The 15,942-nt window shown below is 40.6% G+C and overlaps 1 protein-coding gene across 1 annotated transcript in view; it reads right to left on the minus strand.

Annotated features, from left to right (window-relative positions):
* The window catches only part of nphs1 (NPHS1 adhesion molecule, nephrin), a 155,882-nt gene that overhangs the window by 82,928 nt on the left and 57,012 nt on the right, over positions 1-15,942 (minus strand). Inside the window, 3 exon segments of the mRNA XM_034173673.1 lie at positions 4,496-4,671; positions 13,709-13,812; positions 14,436-14,499. Of these exon segments, the coding sequence (XP_034029564.1) occupies positions 4,496-4,671; positions 13,709-13,812; positions 14,436-14,499 (344 nt within the window).

Below are 15,942 nucleotides of genomic sequence, written 5' to 3' on the forward strand. Positions count from 1 at the left end.
AGACTCTACTGAATCTACTGGTACCTTGTTTCCCATGTAACAATAAGAAATATACTCAAAACCTGGATTAATCTTTTTAGTCACATAGCACTATTATTATTCTGAACACTACTGTAGGTTCATATTTGGTTATCTGATCTCTGTTTCTAGTGATACTGCTGTAACTAAACTGAGACTTTTACACCAGCTAGCCAGATCTGTTTGACAATTTGCAACTTTTGTACAAGGTATGGTGCCACCATTAAAGATCAACTCACTGTACTTCATCGCTTCTTGGTCAACAAACGATCATCACTATCTTTATTGTTTTCTGTCACACATGTAATTGGAGGGTTGACAGTGTGTGGGTTTGCAGTTGTCCTGGATCAAGACTTATATCCATGGATAGTCTGAAAAAAGAGAATAGTTGAACCAACTTAAATGAATTGTTTCAATTGGTAACATATAAATGAATTAAGTTTTAATTAAGAATTAAGTTTTATGAATTAAGTTTTTGAATTAAGTAAATTAAGTTTGTAAGTTAGAGTTGATCTAACCTATTAAGTTCAAACAACTTAATAAGTAATTTAGATGTTACCAATTGAAAAAAACTTTAAGGACCCCTTTACACACAACACGAAAGACGCAGAAACTGGAAGATAATCCGCGAACCAAAAATGAAATGGGGAACCACGAAACATTCCACCTGCTGTCGGGAGGAATGCACAACACACTCCACAAGCCATATGTGCTGGGTGATGGGGCGGACAACGACGACACACTCCACACTCCACACGCCATTTGTGTATGTTTCTGGGGGGGATGAGGGTTCGGCACAGTCAAACCCATGTGTGTTGCTAGGTTACGCCACTTTCTTATGGCATTTAAACACTTTTCACAGACAAGTCAAATGTGGTCGCCTGCGCTCTACTATTGTACCAAGTACGCAAATTCATGGCATTTCATAACTGTATGTCTGTGACCATGAGTCATCTACGGAGGAACATACGGATCATATTTGTATTGCTTGCTTGAGAAATGCTGTGTTTTCATATGGTGTGTGATTTTATTATTTTTTTTGCAATACTTCCATGCCCTTCCTGATATGAGGCAGATTCACACAGCTTTCAAAGGACACCCCTGTAATTCAGTGGTACTTTCTGACTGGCAATCAGAGCTTTTGGAAGGCGTGGGTTCCAGTCCCGTGGGTGGTATTTTTTTATTATTATTATGTATTCCACATAAGCGGCACGATGTGGTGCACCCTGCACTGTTCCTGCTTGGAAGACACCGTCGCGTACATGAACTCTCGCACCAGCATCGTGCACGCCTGCCTGTCGGCACGATGTTTCGTGGTGCGCTAATTCAAACTGTTTTGCACTGTTTTGCCGTATTTGACCACATTTCGCAGTATGTGTGAAGGGGCCCTTAGCAATGCAACAACAACCTCCTTCTTTCACAGTAATACTGTTTACTGTGCTCTTACTGTGCAGCCACCACCGCTTTGACACTCAAATGCTTCTATAGTGAAATATCAATCAATCAATCAATCAATTTTTTTATATAGCGCCAAATCACAACAAACAGTTGCCCCAAGGCGCTTTATATTGTAAGGCAAGGCCATACAATAATTATGTAAAACCCCAACGGTCAAAACGACCCCCTGTGAGCAAGCACTTGGCTACAGTGGGAATGAAAAACTCCCTTTTAACAGGAAGAAACCTCCAGCAGAACCAGGCTCAGGGAGGGGCAATCTTCTGCTGGGACTGGTTGGGGCTGAGGGAGAGAACCAGGAAAAAGACATGCTTTGGAGGGGAGCAGAGATCGATCACTAATGACTAAATGCAGAGTGGTGCATACAGAGCAAAAAGAGAAAGAAACAGTGCATCATGGGAACCCCCCAGCAGTCTACGTCTATAGCAGCATAACTAAGGGATGGTTCAGGGTCACCTGATCCAGCCCTAACTATAAGCTTTAGCAAAAAGGAAAGTTTTAAGCCTAATCTTAAAAGTAGAGAGGGTGTCTGTCTCCCTGATCTGAATTGGGAGCTGGTTCCACAGGAGAGGAGCCTGAAAGCTGAAGGCTCTGCCTCCCATTCTACTCTTACAAACCCTAGGAACTACAAGTAAGCCTGCAGTCTGAGAGCGAAGCGCTCTATTGGGGTGATATGGTACTACGAGGTCCCTAAGATAAGATGGGACCTGATTATTCAAAACCTTATAAGTAAGAAGAAGAATTTTAAATTCTATTCTAGAATTAACAGGAAGCCAATGAAGAGAGGAATTAACTGAAGGCTTTTCAGGGAACTTTTAGGACAACCTGATAATAATGAATTACAATAGTCCAGCCTAGAGGAAATAAATGCATGAATTAGTTTTTCAGCATCACTCTGAGACAAGACCTTTCTGATTTTAGAGATATTGCGTAAATGCAAAAAAGCAGTCCTACATATTTGTTTAATATGCGCTTTGAATGACGTATCCTGATCAAAAATGACTCCAAGATTTCTCACAGTATTACTAGAGGTCAGGTTAATGCCATCCACAGTAAGGATCTGGTTAGACACCATGTTTCTAAGATTTGTGGGGCCAAGTACAATAACTTCAGTTTTATCTGAGTTTAAAAGCAGGAAATTAGAGGTCATCCATGTCTTTATGTCTGTAAGACAATCCTGCAGTTTAGCTAATTGGTGTGTGTCCTCTGGCTTCATGGATAGATAAAGCTGGGTATCATCTGCGTAACAATGAAAATTTAAGCAATACCGTCTAATAATACTGCCTAAGGGAAGCATGTATAAAGTGAATAAAATTGGTCCTAGCACAGAACCTTGTGGAACTCCATAATTAACTTTAGTCTGTGAAGAAGATTCCCCATTTACATGAACAAATTGTAATCTATTAGACAAATATGATTCAAACCACCGCAGCGCAGTGCCTTTAATACCTATGGCATGCTCTAATCTCTGTAATAAAATTTTATGGTCAACAGTATCAAAAGCAGCACTGAGGTCTAACAGAACAAGCACAGAGATGAGTCCACTGTCCGAGGCCATAAGAAGATCATTTGCAACCTTCACTAATGCTGTTTCTGTACTATGATGAATTCTAAAACCTGACTGAAACTCTTCAAATAGACCATTCCTCTGCAGATGATCAGTTAGCTGTTTTACAACTACCCTTTCAAGAATTTTTGAGAGAAAAGGAAGGTTGGAGATTGGCCTATAATTAGCTAAGATAGCTGGGTCAAGTGATGGCTTTTTAAGTAATGGTTTAATTACTGCCACCTTAAAAGCCTGTGGTACATAGCCAACTAACAAAGATAGATTGATCATATTTAAGATCGAAGCATTAAATAATGGTAGGGCTTCCTTGAGCAGCCTGGTAGGAATGGGGTCTAATAAACATGTTGATGGTTTGGATGAAGTAACTAATGAAAATAACTCAGACAGAACAATCGGAGAGAAAGAGTCTAACCAAATACAGGCTTCACTGAAAGCAGCCAAAGATAACGATACGTCTTTGGGATGGTTATGAGTAATTTTTTCTCTAATAGTTAAAATTTTGTTAGCAAAGAAAGTCATGAAGTCATTACTAGTTAAAGTTAATGGAATACTCAGCTCAATAGAGCTCTGACTCTTTGTCAGCCTGGCTACAGTGCTGAAAAGAAACCTGGGGTTGTTCTTATTTTCTTCAATTAGTGATGAGTAGAAAGATGTCCTAGCTTTACGGAGGGCTTTTTTATAGAGCAACAGACTCTTTTTCCAGGCTAAGTGAAGATCTTCTAAATTAGTTTGACGCCATTTCCTCTCCAACTTACGGGTTATCTGCTTTAAGCTACGAGTTTGTGAGTTATACCACGGAGTCAGGCACTTCTGATTTAAAGCTCTCTTTTTTAGAGGAGCTACAGCATCCAAAGTTGTCTTCAATGAGGATGTAAAACTATTGACGAGATACTCTATCTCACTTACAGAGTTTAGGTAGCTACTCTGCACTGTGTTGGTATATGGCATTAGAGAACATAAAGAAGGAATCATATCCTTAAACCTAGTTATAGTTAAAATATGTTCAGTCAAACATGTTATCAGTAGGAGCTTCACATACTTCACTTAATGCCGTTTGCAGCTGGGAAAAGGAAAGCCGACAATTCTACTCCAAGTTCATTAATTATTCAATTTGAATGCTTTTGCGTACTTTGGGATGCCAAATGTCAAATGTGTACCAGATATATAAAATATTTGTACTATCAAACTTGATAACTGAACATTGCAAAGAATTTTAAGCTTCCTATTTATTTATCTAACATGGCATTCCAATCCACAATTGTTCTAGTGTGGGAACCAGATACTGTATGTCTGAGAGCTCATCCTGTCCCATTTAAACAGATTATATCATGAGACCACAAATCAGTCAGATTAATCATAATCTTTAATCAGAAATGGGGCAACTTTTATATAACAATTGCTGGCCGAACTGAGGCACTTTTGTGAAGTGGGGTCCACAGTGAGAATGAAATCTACCGTGGACATTGCCAGCTCATATTTGGCAGCCAAGAGTCCGAGAGTCCTGGCTACAACTGGTGAGGCATACTGGCCTCCAAGGAAATTGTTGTGGACAAACTTGAAATTATATACAAATGATGAGAGTTGGCCAACTTGCAAGCCAACTTGAAAGTTGTTGTGGTGTGAAGGTAATGCTGTGGTAACAACACCCAAACAGACAAAGCAGCAGTCTGGGATTCATGCCAGTCTTATATCTACTAAGTTATGATATTAATGTTAGCAGTAGCTTATTGGCTTACACTCATTCATTGAGCACCACCAAGTTTACAGGTCATATATTTTTTGTTCCATGTTTCATTGCTCTGATTGGTTGTAAGTCTATCAGACTGCAAGTCGAAGCATTTTGGTCTGTGCCCACTGGTGATGTCTCTCAGAAATCAAAGATGAACCAACAGGTTCCAGATAAATTCTTCCAGACTGCAATAATGAACTAAAATCTACCAATCAATGAAATGAACGAGGCTGAAGTCCACAGTGGACACTGTCAGCTCTTATGGTATGACATGGTGGTAAGACGTGTTGACTTCCAAGGTTTTCCAATAAAACCTTATGTTGTGAAAGAAAAAAATTTTACATACAAATGATAAAAGTTGACTACTAAAACATATCATACCAAAGATCTGTGCATTACATTGAGCTATAAGTTATATGGGGCAGCACAGTGGATTAGCAGTTAGCGTTGTTGCCTCATAGCAAGAACGTCATGGGATCGATTCCCACCTGTGGCCTGTCTGTGTGGAGTTTGCATGTTTTCCCAGTGTTTACGCTGGTTCCCTCCAGGTACTCCGGCGTCCTCCCACATCCAAAGACCTGCAGGTTAGGTGGATTGGAAACGTTATAATTGTCCGTAGGTGTGCATGCAGGTGTGTATGTGTTTGTTTGTCTATATGTGGCCGTGCGACAGACTGGCGTTGTGTCCAGGGTGTACCCCACCTCATGCCCAATGACTGCTGGGACAGGCTCCAGTCCCCCCATGACCCTTAATTGGAGTAAATGGTTGAACATGAGTAAGCGAAGACTTTTGATGTTGTATCTCGCTACATAACCTAGCATAACTCTAATTATGAAAGCCAACTTGCAAATTATCATAGCGCTGAGATCATGACAACAACACCAACACAAACAAAGCAACAGGCTGCGATTCACACCACTCATTGATTATATTAATGTTTGTAGCACCTGATGTTTGTACCACCAGACACATTTTGGCCGCGCTGGTGATGCTCCTTGGAAATTAAAAATGATCTGATTGGTTCCAGACTAATTCTCATATTGTTAAATAGTCTGGTCGTGCAAGGCTACAGTGATTCACTAGTAGATCAGATTAGATCAAACTTTATTCATGTCTTGGGAAGACTCCCTCAGGGAAATTGAGGTTACAGCAGTATTGTATAGCAGCACACAGGGTAAGAAGCACACACAGTATCAAAAGTGAAAGCAAAAAATAATTTGCTAATTTAAATATAAATACACAAACTTCAATACCAGAAATACTGCTCACTACTGGTTTACTGGTCCTCTCCTTCCCATCCATTGTCTTCCTGTTACTCCTCCTTCCCCCGAGTGAGGAGTTGTACAGCCTCATGGCCTGAGGAACACAGGAGTTTTTCAGTCTGTTGGTCCTGCACTTGAGAACAGTGTTGCCAAAGTAACTTTGAAAAGTTGCTGTATTAGTTACTTTATACAGTTACTTTTTACAGTTACTTTGTGAGCAGCTGTGGACAACTTGTCTGCAGCTGCTGAATGTAACTAATGAAGTAACTCGTAATCTAACTTAGTTATTTTTAAGATTGAGTACTCAGAAAAGTAACTGTTATTTACTTTGGTGATTCGTTATTTTGCTGATTACACAATCTTAAGAGTAACCAAGTTAGATTACTAGTTACCTTATTAGTTACATTACTTATTAGTTGCAAGTTGTCACCAGCTTCTAATAAAGTAACTGCATAAAGCTGCTAATGAAGTAACTGTATAAAGTAACTGCATAAAGCAACTAAAAAAGTAACTTTTCAAAGTTACTTTGGCAACGCTGCTTGGGAAGGAGCAGTCTGTGGCTGAAGACGCTCCTCTGGTTGCTGATGACGGTGTGCAGAAGGTGACTGGCATCATCCATAATGTCCAGCAGTTAATGGCATGAAACAAATCAGTTAATAGATTGAAATCTGGTGGATATAAATAAGTGTTCACACACATTTGTAAGTTGGGAATTGATGGGTGGGGAGAGCGACTCCAATGCTGAACATTCACGATGAATGTCCACCTATGTCAAGCGGTACAGAAACCTTTACCTTGGTCCAGTAAGATTAGCACGGGGGAGTTCCACCCTGAGATACACACTCCAACGTGACTCTTTTGTCTGCTTTAATGCCATAGGTATTAAAGGCACTGCGCTGCGGTGGTTTGAATCATATTTGTCTAATAGATTACAATTTGTTCATGTAAATGGGGAATCTTCTTCACAGACTAAAGTTAATTATGGAGTTCCACAAGGTTCTGTGCTAGGACCAATTTTATTCACTTTATACATGCTTCCCTTAGGCAGTATTATTAGACGGTATTGCTTAAATTTTCATTGTTACGCAGATGATACCCAGCTTTATCTATCCATGAAGCCAGAGGACACACACCAATTAGCTAAACTGCAGGATTGTCTTACAGACATAAAGACATGGATGACCTCTAATTTCCTGCTTTTAAACTCAGATAAAACTGAAGTTATTGTACTTGGCCCCACAAATCTTAGAAACATGGTGTCTAACCAGATCCTTACTCTGGATGGCATTACCCTGACCTCTAGTAATACTGTGAGAAATCTTGGAGTCATTTTTGATCAGGATATGTCATTCAAAGCGCATATTAAACAAATATGTAGGACTGCTTTTTTGCATTTACGCAATATCTCTAAAATCAGAAAGGTCTTGTCTCAGAGTGATGCTGAAAAACTAATTCATGCATTTATTTCCTCTAGGCTGGACTATTGTAATTCATTATTATCAGGTTGTCCTAAAAGTTCCCTAAAAAGCCTTCAGTTAATTCAAAATGCTGCAGCTAGAGTACTGACGGGGACTAGAAGGAGAGAGCATATCTCACCCATATTGGCCTCTCTTCATTGGCTTCCTGTTAATTCTAGAATAGAATTTAAAATTCTTCTTCTTACTTATAAGGTTTTGAATAATCAGGTCCCATCTTATCTTAAGGACCTCGTAGTACCATATCACCCCAATAGAGCGCTTCGCTCTCAGACTGCAGGCTTACTTGTAGTTCCTAGGGTTTGTAAGAGTAGAATGGGAGGCAGAGCCTTCAGCTTTCAGGCTCCTCTCCTGTGGAACCAGCTCCCAATTCAGATCAGGGAGACAGACACCCTCTCTACTTTTAAGATTAGGCTTAAAACTTTCCTTTTTGCTAAAGCTTATAGTTAGGGCTGGATCAGGTGACCCTGAACCATCCCTTAGTTATGCTGCTATAGACGTAGACTGCTGGGGGGTTCCCATGATGCACTGTTTCTTTCTCTTTTTGCTCTGTATGCACCACTCTGCATTTAATCATTAGTGATCGATCTCTGCTCCCCTCCACAGCATGTCTTTTTCCTGGTTCTCTCCCTCAGCCCCAACCAGTCCCAGCAGAAGACTGCCCCTCCCTGAGCCTGGTTCTGCTGGAGGTTTCTTCCTGTTAAAAGGGAGTTTTTCCTTCCCACTGTAGCCAAGTGCTTGCTCACAGGGGGTCATTTTGACCGTTGGGGTTTTACATAATTATTGTATGGCCTTGCCTTACAATATAAAGCACCTTGGGGCAACTGTTTGTTGTGATTTGGCGCTATATAAAAAAATTGATTGATTGATTGATTGATTGAGTGCTTGGGCTTCCTTTCTCTACAAACCATGAACAGCTGGAGGCTGAGGTGGAAATGCCAGAAAATGAGACTAAAAAAAGAAGTGACAAAGGTAAAGGGGAGCAGCTTTAGGTGATAGAACACAGAAGAGGGAAAAGTGATGGAAAGGATGGCCTAAGTAACGAAAGGATGGGAGGCGACTGAATGTCCATCAATAACACAGGAAAAAGAAAACTGCAAACTTGACGATTGAGTAGACAACAGTCCGATTTGTTGTTGAGACTGAGCCAATAAATTGGGCACATTTGACAGGACAATGACATAAGGGGGTCCAGATCTGATGAAAGCATTAAGTATTAAGGGAGCAGTGAGCTGGATCCAGTCCATAAAACAAAATAACAGATGTTCAAACAGTAATAAGGCAATGTGAAATATGAATAAATTACAGCCTCCTTGAATAAAATATATGCAATAAAATAATTTAGAGGAGGACGGGCCGTTGTTATTGCTGCAATCACTTTCAGAGAGCAGCCTGCAGACCCTGGGCCAGGGTGACAAATTACCACCTTGCTAACAATCTGGCTGGTGGAAAATGGCCACTGCACTGGCTTTGATTGGCTGGCATGCTGAGTAAGACTGCAGCGGCGGATCCAGGTTCTGCAACATTAGCACTTCCACCAAACCGCGACGTTTAATACCGAGCTTGGAGACTGACGGGAAGAAAGAGTGCTCACAGTTCCCAGGGATTGTTAAAGTGTGGTGTCTAATGTGGAAGAGTATTGATAGGGACAGCGGTAAGGCGTGTCGTGTGCCTGTGGATGAGAGCCGCAGGGGCGCTCGCTCTGCTCCACTTTAATCAACAGCGTGATTTAAGCAGTTGGATGCACTCTTAGGACTAAACAATCAATTACTTCACCTGATCAACAGTGCAGACAATAGTGAACTTACAGCAGTAAACAGTAGCAGGTCTTTTTGGCGATGACGTAGATGAAGCAGCGTGTATTTCACTCTACCTTTGTGTGCCGCAGCAACAATTCTATTAGAGCATGCCAGAGCGTCGGAATAATCAAATGAAATAAAAGCAACAGAAGCTGCATCCTCTCTTGCCTCTGTGGGCTCGAAATTTAATTTAAACTGATGAGTATGAAAGTTGCTGAATAAGTTTTGGAGCATTCATTATTATTTACTGTGGTTGCCTTAATTTCCCATATTAGCTACTATAATTATGTTTAAAAATTCAATGCTTGCTCCAGAAGCCTCACTGGAATAATCCATCTCAGTTTTTTTTTTTTATCATTACAGAAATAGGACTAAAGCCAAAATTTTAACCCATATAATGAACACAATAAAAAAGTATCCGATCTTACGTATGTGCTCTTAGATGACAATAACCAACAGCAGGTGTTCGTTATCAATTTTTTTCTACTTATTTTCCATCTTTCCCTTCTTGACTGACTGGTTGCTAATAATCTGGATGAGACATGTTCAAGAAATCAACATTCAGGACATGCCAGTTTTTGATTGATATTTGATTCCTGAGAGTTACCACTTTCAGCTAAATCTACACTGTTGTGGGTCCCCAGAAAAAGCAGGAAGGAAGGGAGGAAGGCTCTGAGGCCCATTGGTGCCTGTGCATGGACTGGGACAACACAGATCAATACCAACTCAGTGTCACGGCATGTTGTGATTCGGCAGCATGAAATATACATCAATCTATTGGTTCGTGATATTGTCACGAAAAGCACCTCATTTTTGTCACGGCAGCACAAATTCATTCTAATTCATTCCATGATGGCTGCACAAAATTAAAAGTGAAGAGGGGGGGTCGGGGTGGTTATGGTTAGGGCTAGGGGTTGGAGTTGGGTTAGTAATAGTGAGTTTAAAAAAGCCCTGAAAATTTGAATCATTTCGTGATGGGAGCACAAAATAAAAACTGTGAGACTGTGCTACCAATAAATGCTATCTGTTTGTGTCAAAAACACAAACAGGTAGCATGTATTGGTAGCCCAACTTCTTTTCTCCTTATCTACCTGCCACATAGAGATAAATGTACCCCTGCCTGGCGTTGTCAAAGTCACTGTGCTTTAATCCATAGTCTTTCTGTGCCCATCCTCTATGTGTGCCCCAAAACTTCAAAAAATATCACAAAAAACTTCCATTTACTTTGTCGCTACTTTGCATTGTTGTAATTCTCTTGTGTTTAGACAAAGAACAACTTTATGTCTGAAAGTACCAGATGTGCCACTGCTGGTACAGGGATATGGGACAAATTGTTGGACTTGGCCCGGCCTTACATTGGACTTTGAACTATCATGCAGTTTAACTGCTGTAACTGTTTGTAATTCTGTAACTGTTAGAAAGGCCTAAGCAGAGTTCACCCCTCTGAGTCTGGTCTGCTTGAGGTTTCTTCCTCAAGAAGGCGAGAGGGAGTTTTTCCTGACCACTGTTGCCTACGTGTTCGCTCAAGGGGGTTAGTAAGTTTAGACCTTACCCATATGAAGCACCTTGGGGCAGCTTTGATTTTGCATTATATAAATGCAAAACTTTGGTGCTCACATCACCTCCATCTACCTCTATCAGATGATCCAAGTAAAAACAGCAAAACAATATAAGATAGATTTTGCAAAAATTGGACCAAAATCAATTTGGCCACAAGTGTTTGAGTAATATCTGTCAAATAAAATGATTATATCTGTATGTGGCCATTATATAGAATACTTATGGAGTATGACATTAAAATTCAGTAGTGTTGGAAAGTTTGAACTATGTAAGGTAGCTATTTAATGTGTGAATGTAGAGAGCTATGTAGGAAGAATGTAACTAACCCACATATTCATTAATACATTTGTTGTGAATACAAATGGCTCTTGGAACATATGACCTTGAGCTTTAATAGCATCGCAGATTGTATAAATATTCTTACGTGTTTTTAAAAGCTCATGTTGAATGTGTACACAAGATAATGCTTTAACAGTGTCTTTTATGAATGAAGAACATTGCTGCAAACCAGAGTTCCATTTGTTTCTTTAGTTACACAGAGATGCATTTAGTTAGAAAAGAATGTTTTCAGTCGTGAGTATGCGCTGATGGATAACAGTGGTGAGCACAGCTAACCTAAAAGCTAGCTTTGATAACCACTAAGCCACTAATTGAAAAAGTTAACTGTAATAACACTATAAATCCGTAAAGCCACAAAACATTTTGCTGAACTATTAACTTTTATTATATGAATCATATGTTGTTGCTGTTTTTTTGCTCTAAAACCCTAACAGACAGACCTAAAGAGCTGAAATTTCAATATGTTGTAACATGAACATGGCAGTTCCAAAAATGGGTTAAAATGCTAAGCTCAGATCAAGTTGTACATAAATAATTAGATGAAGAAATCAAATTAAACAGCAGTTCCCATTCAACAGAGTTTATTCACACTGCAGAAAAAAAAAAAAATCACATAAAGAAATATAAAGAAATAAACAATGAAAATAATAATGGAAATAGCATCACAGTTCATCACGCATGAGGAAAATATGAACCAAAGGCATGATTAATGTATGTATATATATATTTTTTCAAATCCCAGGAATGATCACACCCAGGTTACATGCAATCAATATTCCCGTTTCAGAAGGTCCTTAATTTCCCAATAACGAGAAAACAATGAATCTCCATACAATGCTATTTTACCACACGGCCATAATCACTCCATGTGCCCAAAGGATCATGGGACGTTGAAGTCGTCTATTCTAATTCATGTATAGGTACAGTTGGACATCCGGGTCTCTGATGCGCACGCACATAGCAATGCGCATAGTAACTAGCGAGCCGCTGAAAACAAATCCTTGTCACGCTTATGTCCTACTGGACGTCCATTGTGCTCGCATCGTTCTGCCATGTGTTTTTCTACTTATTATGCACCAGTTTTCACAGAGAATGCCCCAATCGTGTGTTGCAGTTGGCTGTACCAACCACGATAAGTTAAAAGATCGAAAAGTGCATGTTTTCAAACTCCCAAAGTTCCACAAATGTCCAGACAGAAGGGATAAATGGCTGGCTGCTATCAGCCGAGTAAACAAGGTGGTCATGGGAATAACGCCGCCGGATCACTAGTTGGGATCGTTTATGGCCGGAACTACAACAGTATCTGATCGTCTTCAAACCTCAGACTTTCATTCTTGATTAATGAAAACATTCTTGGCAAATGCTTTCGCTTTCGTCCATCTTGCGCCGGTCCAAGAATTTCACCTCTAGCAGCACAATACAAATGCCCCTGGCCGTCCCTCTGAATAATGGCCTCAGTTCAGAGAAAGAAAACCCACAAAATAGAACCGGAGTCCTATTCCATTATTCCTAGCTGAGGTATTCAGGTGACTGGGCCTGCTTTGGACACTAATTTTTTCAAAGTAAAGTCTTTGGACCCTGCGGGACACTAAGCTAAGAGCATCGAGGGCGCGTCAAGAGGCAGGGGCTGGGACAGACGGCGGCGGGGCATCAGCTCGAGCCCAAGATCCAACGACGAGCTTTTAACTGCAACAACTTTTGCTTTTGCTATCAAGGCTCTCCACATACTCATATGCCATCTGGCATGATCAAATCAGCAGGCCTTTGTGAATAAACAGTGGTAAAGATGACTATATCAACAATGGTTGTGAGTGCGTGTATAGTTTGTTTTCAGCGGTGATCCAAAATGTCGGCTGTTACTAAGCGGAGGTGACGTAGGCCCGACCGTACCTATTTACTCCGGCTTGACCTTCTTCTCCTCACTCTCCAAGGAGATGCTTGTTGCCTTTGTGCAGTGTGTCCGCTTTGTTTATTGCACAAGTGTGCGAGCTGCAATCAGAGCAAACACATAGGATTGTAGTATTTACAAATGTTTTTGACCATTAATGTTTTTTTTTAAATGCTAGCTGAATAGATTTACTGGAAACTAATTTATTTGGACTGCTAATGGTTTTCATAGTTACCTCAAAAGCTGTTGTTAGCCGATTAGCTACATTGTGCCCATTGCTGATGGATGGACCAACAGAGGTGAACATAGGTACTGCAGGGTGCACCAACACTCCTCTGCAAGACTTGGTTTGGGCCGAGGGGGTAAAACAGCTGGGCTACACCTCTCACGCTTTGATGCAGTCACACCAGGAGCCGTGTCACAGTAGGTGTGAATTTAGTCCAGGTCGATTATTTCTCCTTGGACCGCTGACATGGATGGAGCGAGCTCACAGATACCCTTGAGCCTCTCTGAGATTGGACACACATGTGGTTGCGTGTATTTTTTTTCATGTTTGTGTTTGCGGAGAGGAGCGGGGGAGTCGATAGTCATCCGCCAGACAGGTTCAGACACTCACAGTACACACTCATGGTCACTGCGGTCTCTAGAGGCTGCTTGATGGTGGGGTTTTTGGCATGACAAGACAGCTGCCTCCCGTTGTCAGAGCTCAGAGCCGTCACCCTTCGTAAGGAAGAGGAGGAGGAGAAGAAGAACAGGAAGTTCAGAGAGGTAGAACATCAAATCTGTGCCTAAATTGAAAGCTGCGCCTTTGTAAGCCATGATAAATGCTCTTCTTCCAGCAATACATCCCGGCATCTCTCCAGGATCAAATTACAGCACATTGTCAAGCATAAACCCACTTCTGAGGAAGCTCAGAGTGAAAACGAGCAAAAAGCATCAATACTGATTAAGATCTCAGCTGTTGTGTAACAGAGATGAACAACATTGCAGCTCCTCGGCACCAAAGTTATCCGTGGATATGACACGAGGTTATTATCTTTGACACAGAGGAGACGGGCTGGATTCAGTCTATAGCCCTGTTTAATGTAAAGGCACCTGGCAAACCGGCGAGGATCGGATCTGTCTCGCTGCTGGAACGCAATTTTGTGCATTTGACAGGCGCTAATTCAATTGCGCAGTGCCAAGTAACAGTTGACTGTGCTCTGAAATTCATTCCTCCCACTAAGACAGAAGGAGAAAATCAGCTCGGGCTGAAAAGAAGGGAAACAAGAAACAAAGAGCGAGTCGGAGAGACTGAGCAGGTTGGTGAGGAGAATGAGTGTGACAGGCAGGAGAACACATACGTTACTCCAGCACGTGTGTTCAGGAGCTTATCCTCTGAGCCAGACATGGAGAAAGACTCTGCACCTGTCAGCTTCCACACCGTCTAAAAGACACAATGTGGAGAAGGAAGAATACTATGTGCAAACGTGCCGGTGTAAAACAGAAATACCTGTATTGGGATAAATATGGGAATAAAAGTGTGAGCGTGTGAGTGTGTAATATGCAATAAATGTTCTGCTTTCTGTGTTGCAGGCGTATGCATATAAAAGATATGATGGGAGAGCCAAAAAAACAAGAGAAGCAGAAAGTACACAGAAAATGACAGCTGCAGTGATGACAGGAAATTTTGGTTCGTTTCTCCATCATAGAGTCTGCACTCAACTTTATTCTATCAGGTAACAGTAGGGGAAGTCAGGGTACAGTGGATCAGAAATGTTGTTTTGTGTCTGCATAAACACAATATGCATAGGTTTATGTCATTCGTTTGTGGATTTAATACAGAAAGTTATTGTTTATAAGACTGTGTTATTTATGTCTCCCCAAGTGTAATTTACAGCTGTTTAAAATCAATTTAAAAATTTTTGATTCACTGTGTCCCGGACACTAATTCACAGGGCACAGTGAATCAACGTAGAATATAATGAAAAAAAACACACGATTATAAAGATTTCTTCAAAATTATTAAATACATGCTGATGCATATACAAACTATAATCCAGCAAACCAGCTATGTAATGTGTGACTGTCTTATATGTAAGGATTAAACAACTCGAAGCCGTGCATTATACGGTTTGAATGTATGACACAGAGGCTAAAACCGTATAATGCATGGCTTCGAGCTGTTTAATCTGCTTATACCATAGTCCCACACAGTGGGCTAACACACAAATATTAATTTAACTTTTTTCGTGTTCTCTTCTTCTTTCCCATCTTCAATCTTGTCCACTTCGTCCGATGTTAAATCTTTATGTCGTTGCTTTTGCTGTTCTTCTCGTTTGCTTTCCTCCTCTTCCCATTCCTCAAATGTTTCATTTTGGCCAAAAATATTAAAATTCACTTGGAAATCCATGTTTTATCACGTTTCTGTCATTCACCTGTCAAAACACAGCTGATCTGTGCCAACGCGTTGCTATGGTGACGACCAGAGCGGAGTGATATTACAGTGACTAAACTTGCCGAATTACGTGTGCGTATACACGAAAATAATGCACGCCAGTTAGACATGGAATTCTCACTGACCATGGTATAAAGTCATATAAGTCCTTTAGAAACTATTATAAATGCAACTGTCATAATTTCTGTTCAAACATGAAAACAGTTGTTTATATACACAACTTATAGAAATACTTCATGGAAAAAAAATGTATAAGCATCAACAAGTGCTATTTGTCATCCACTTGATACTGGGGCTTAGTAAATCAATTTCTAGACTGATTCACTCTGCCCCGATTCACTGTGCCCCGGGTGCATGTGACACACACGAGTCATGTTATCAAATAGCTGATAGTGTGGAGAAGACATAACACA

This window comes from Thalassophryne amazonica, chromosome 7 (genome assembly GCF_902500255.1).
Source record: "Thalassophryne amazonica chromosome 7, fThaAma1.1, whole genome shotgun sequence".
Lineage (NCBI taxonomy): Eukaryota > Metazoa > Chordata > Actinopteri > Batrachoidiformes > Batrachoididae > Thalassophryne > Thalassophryne amazonica.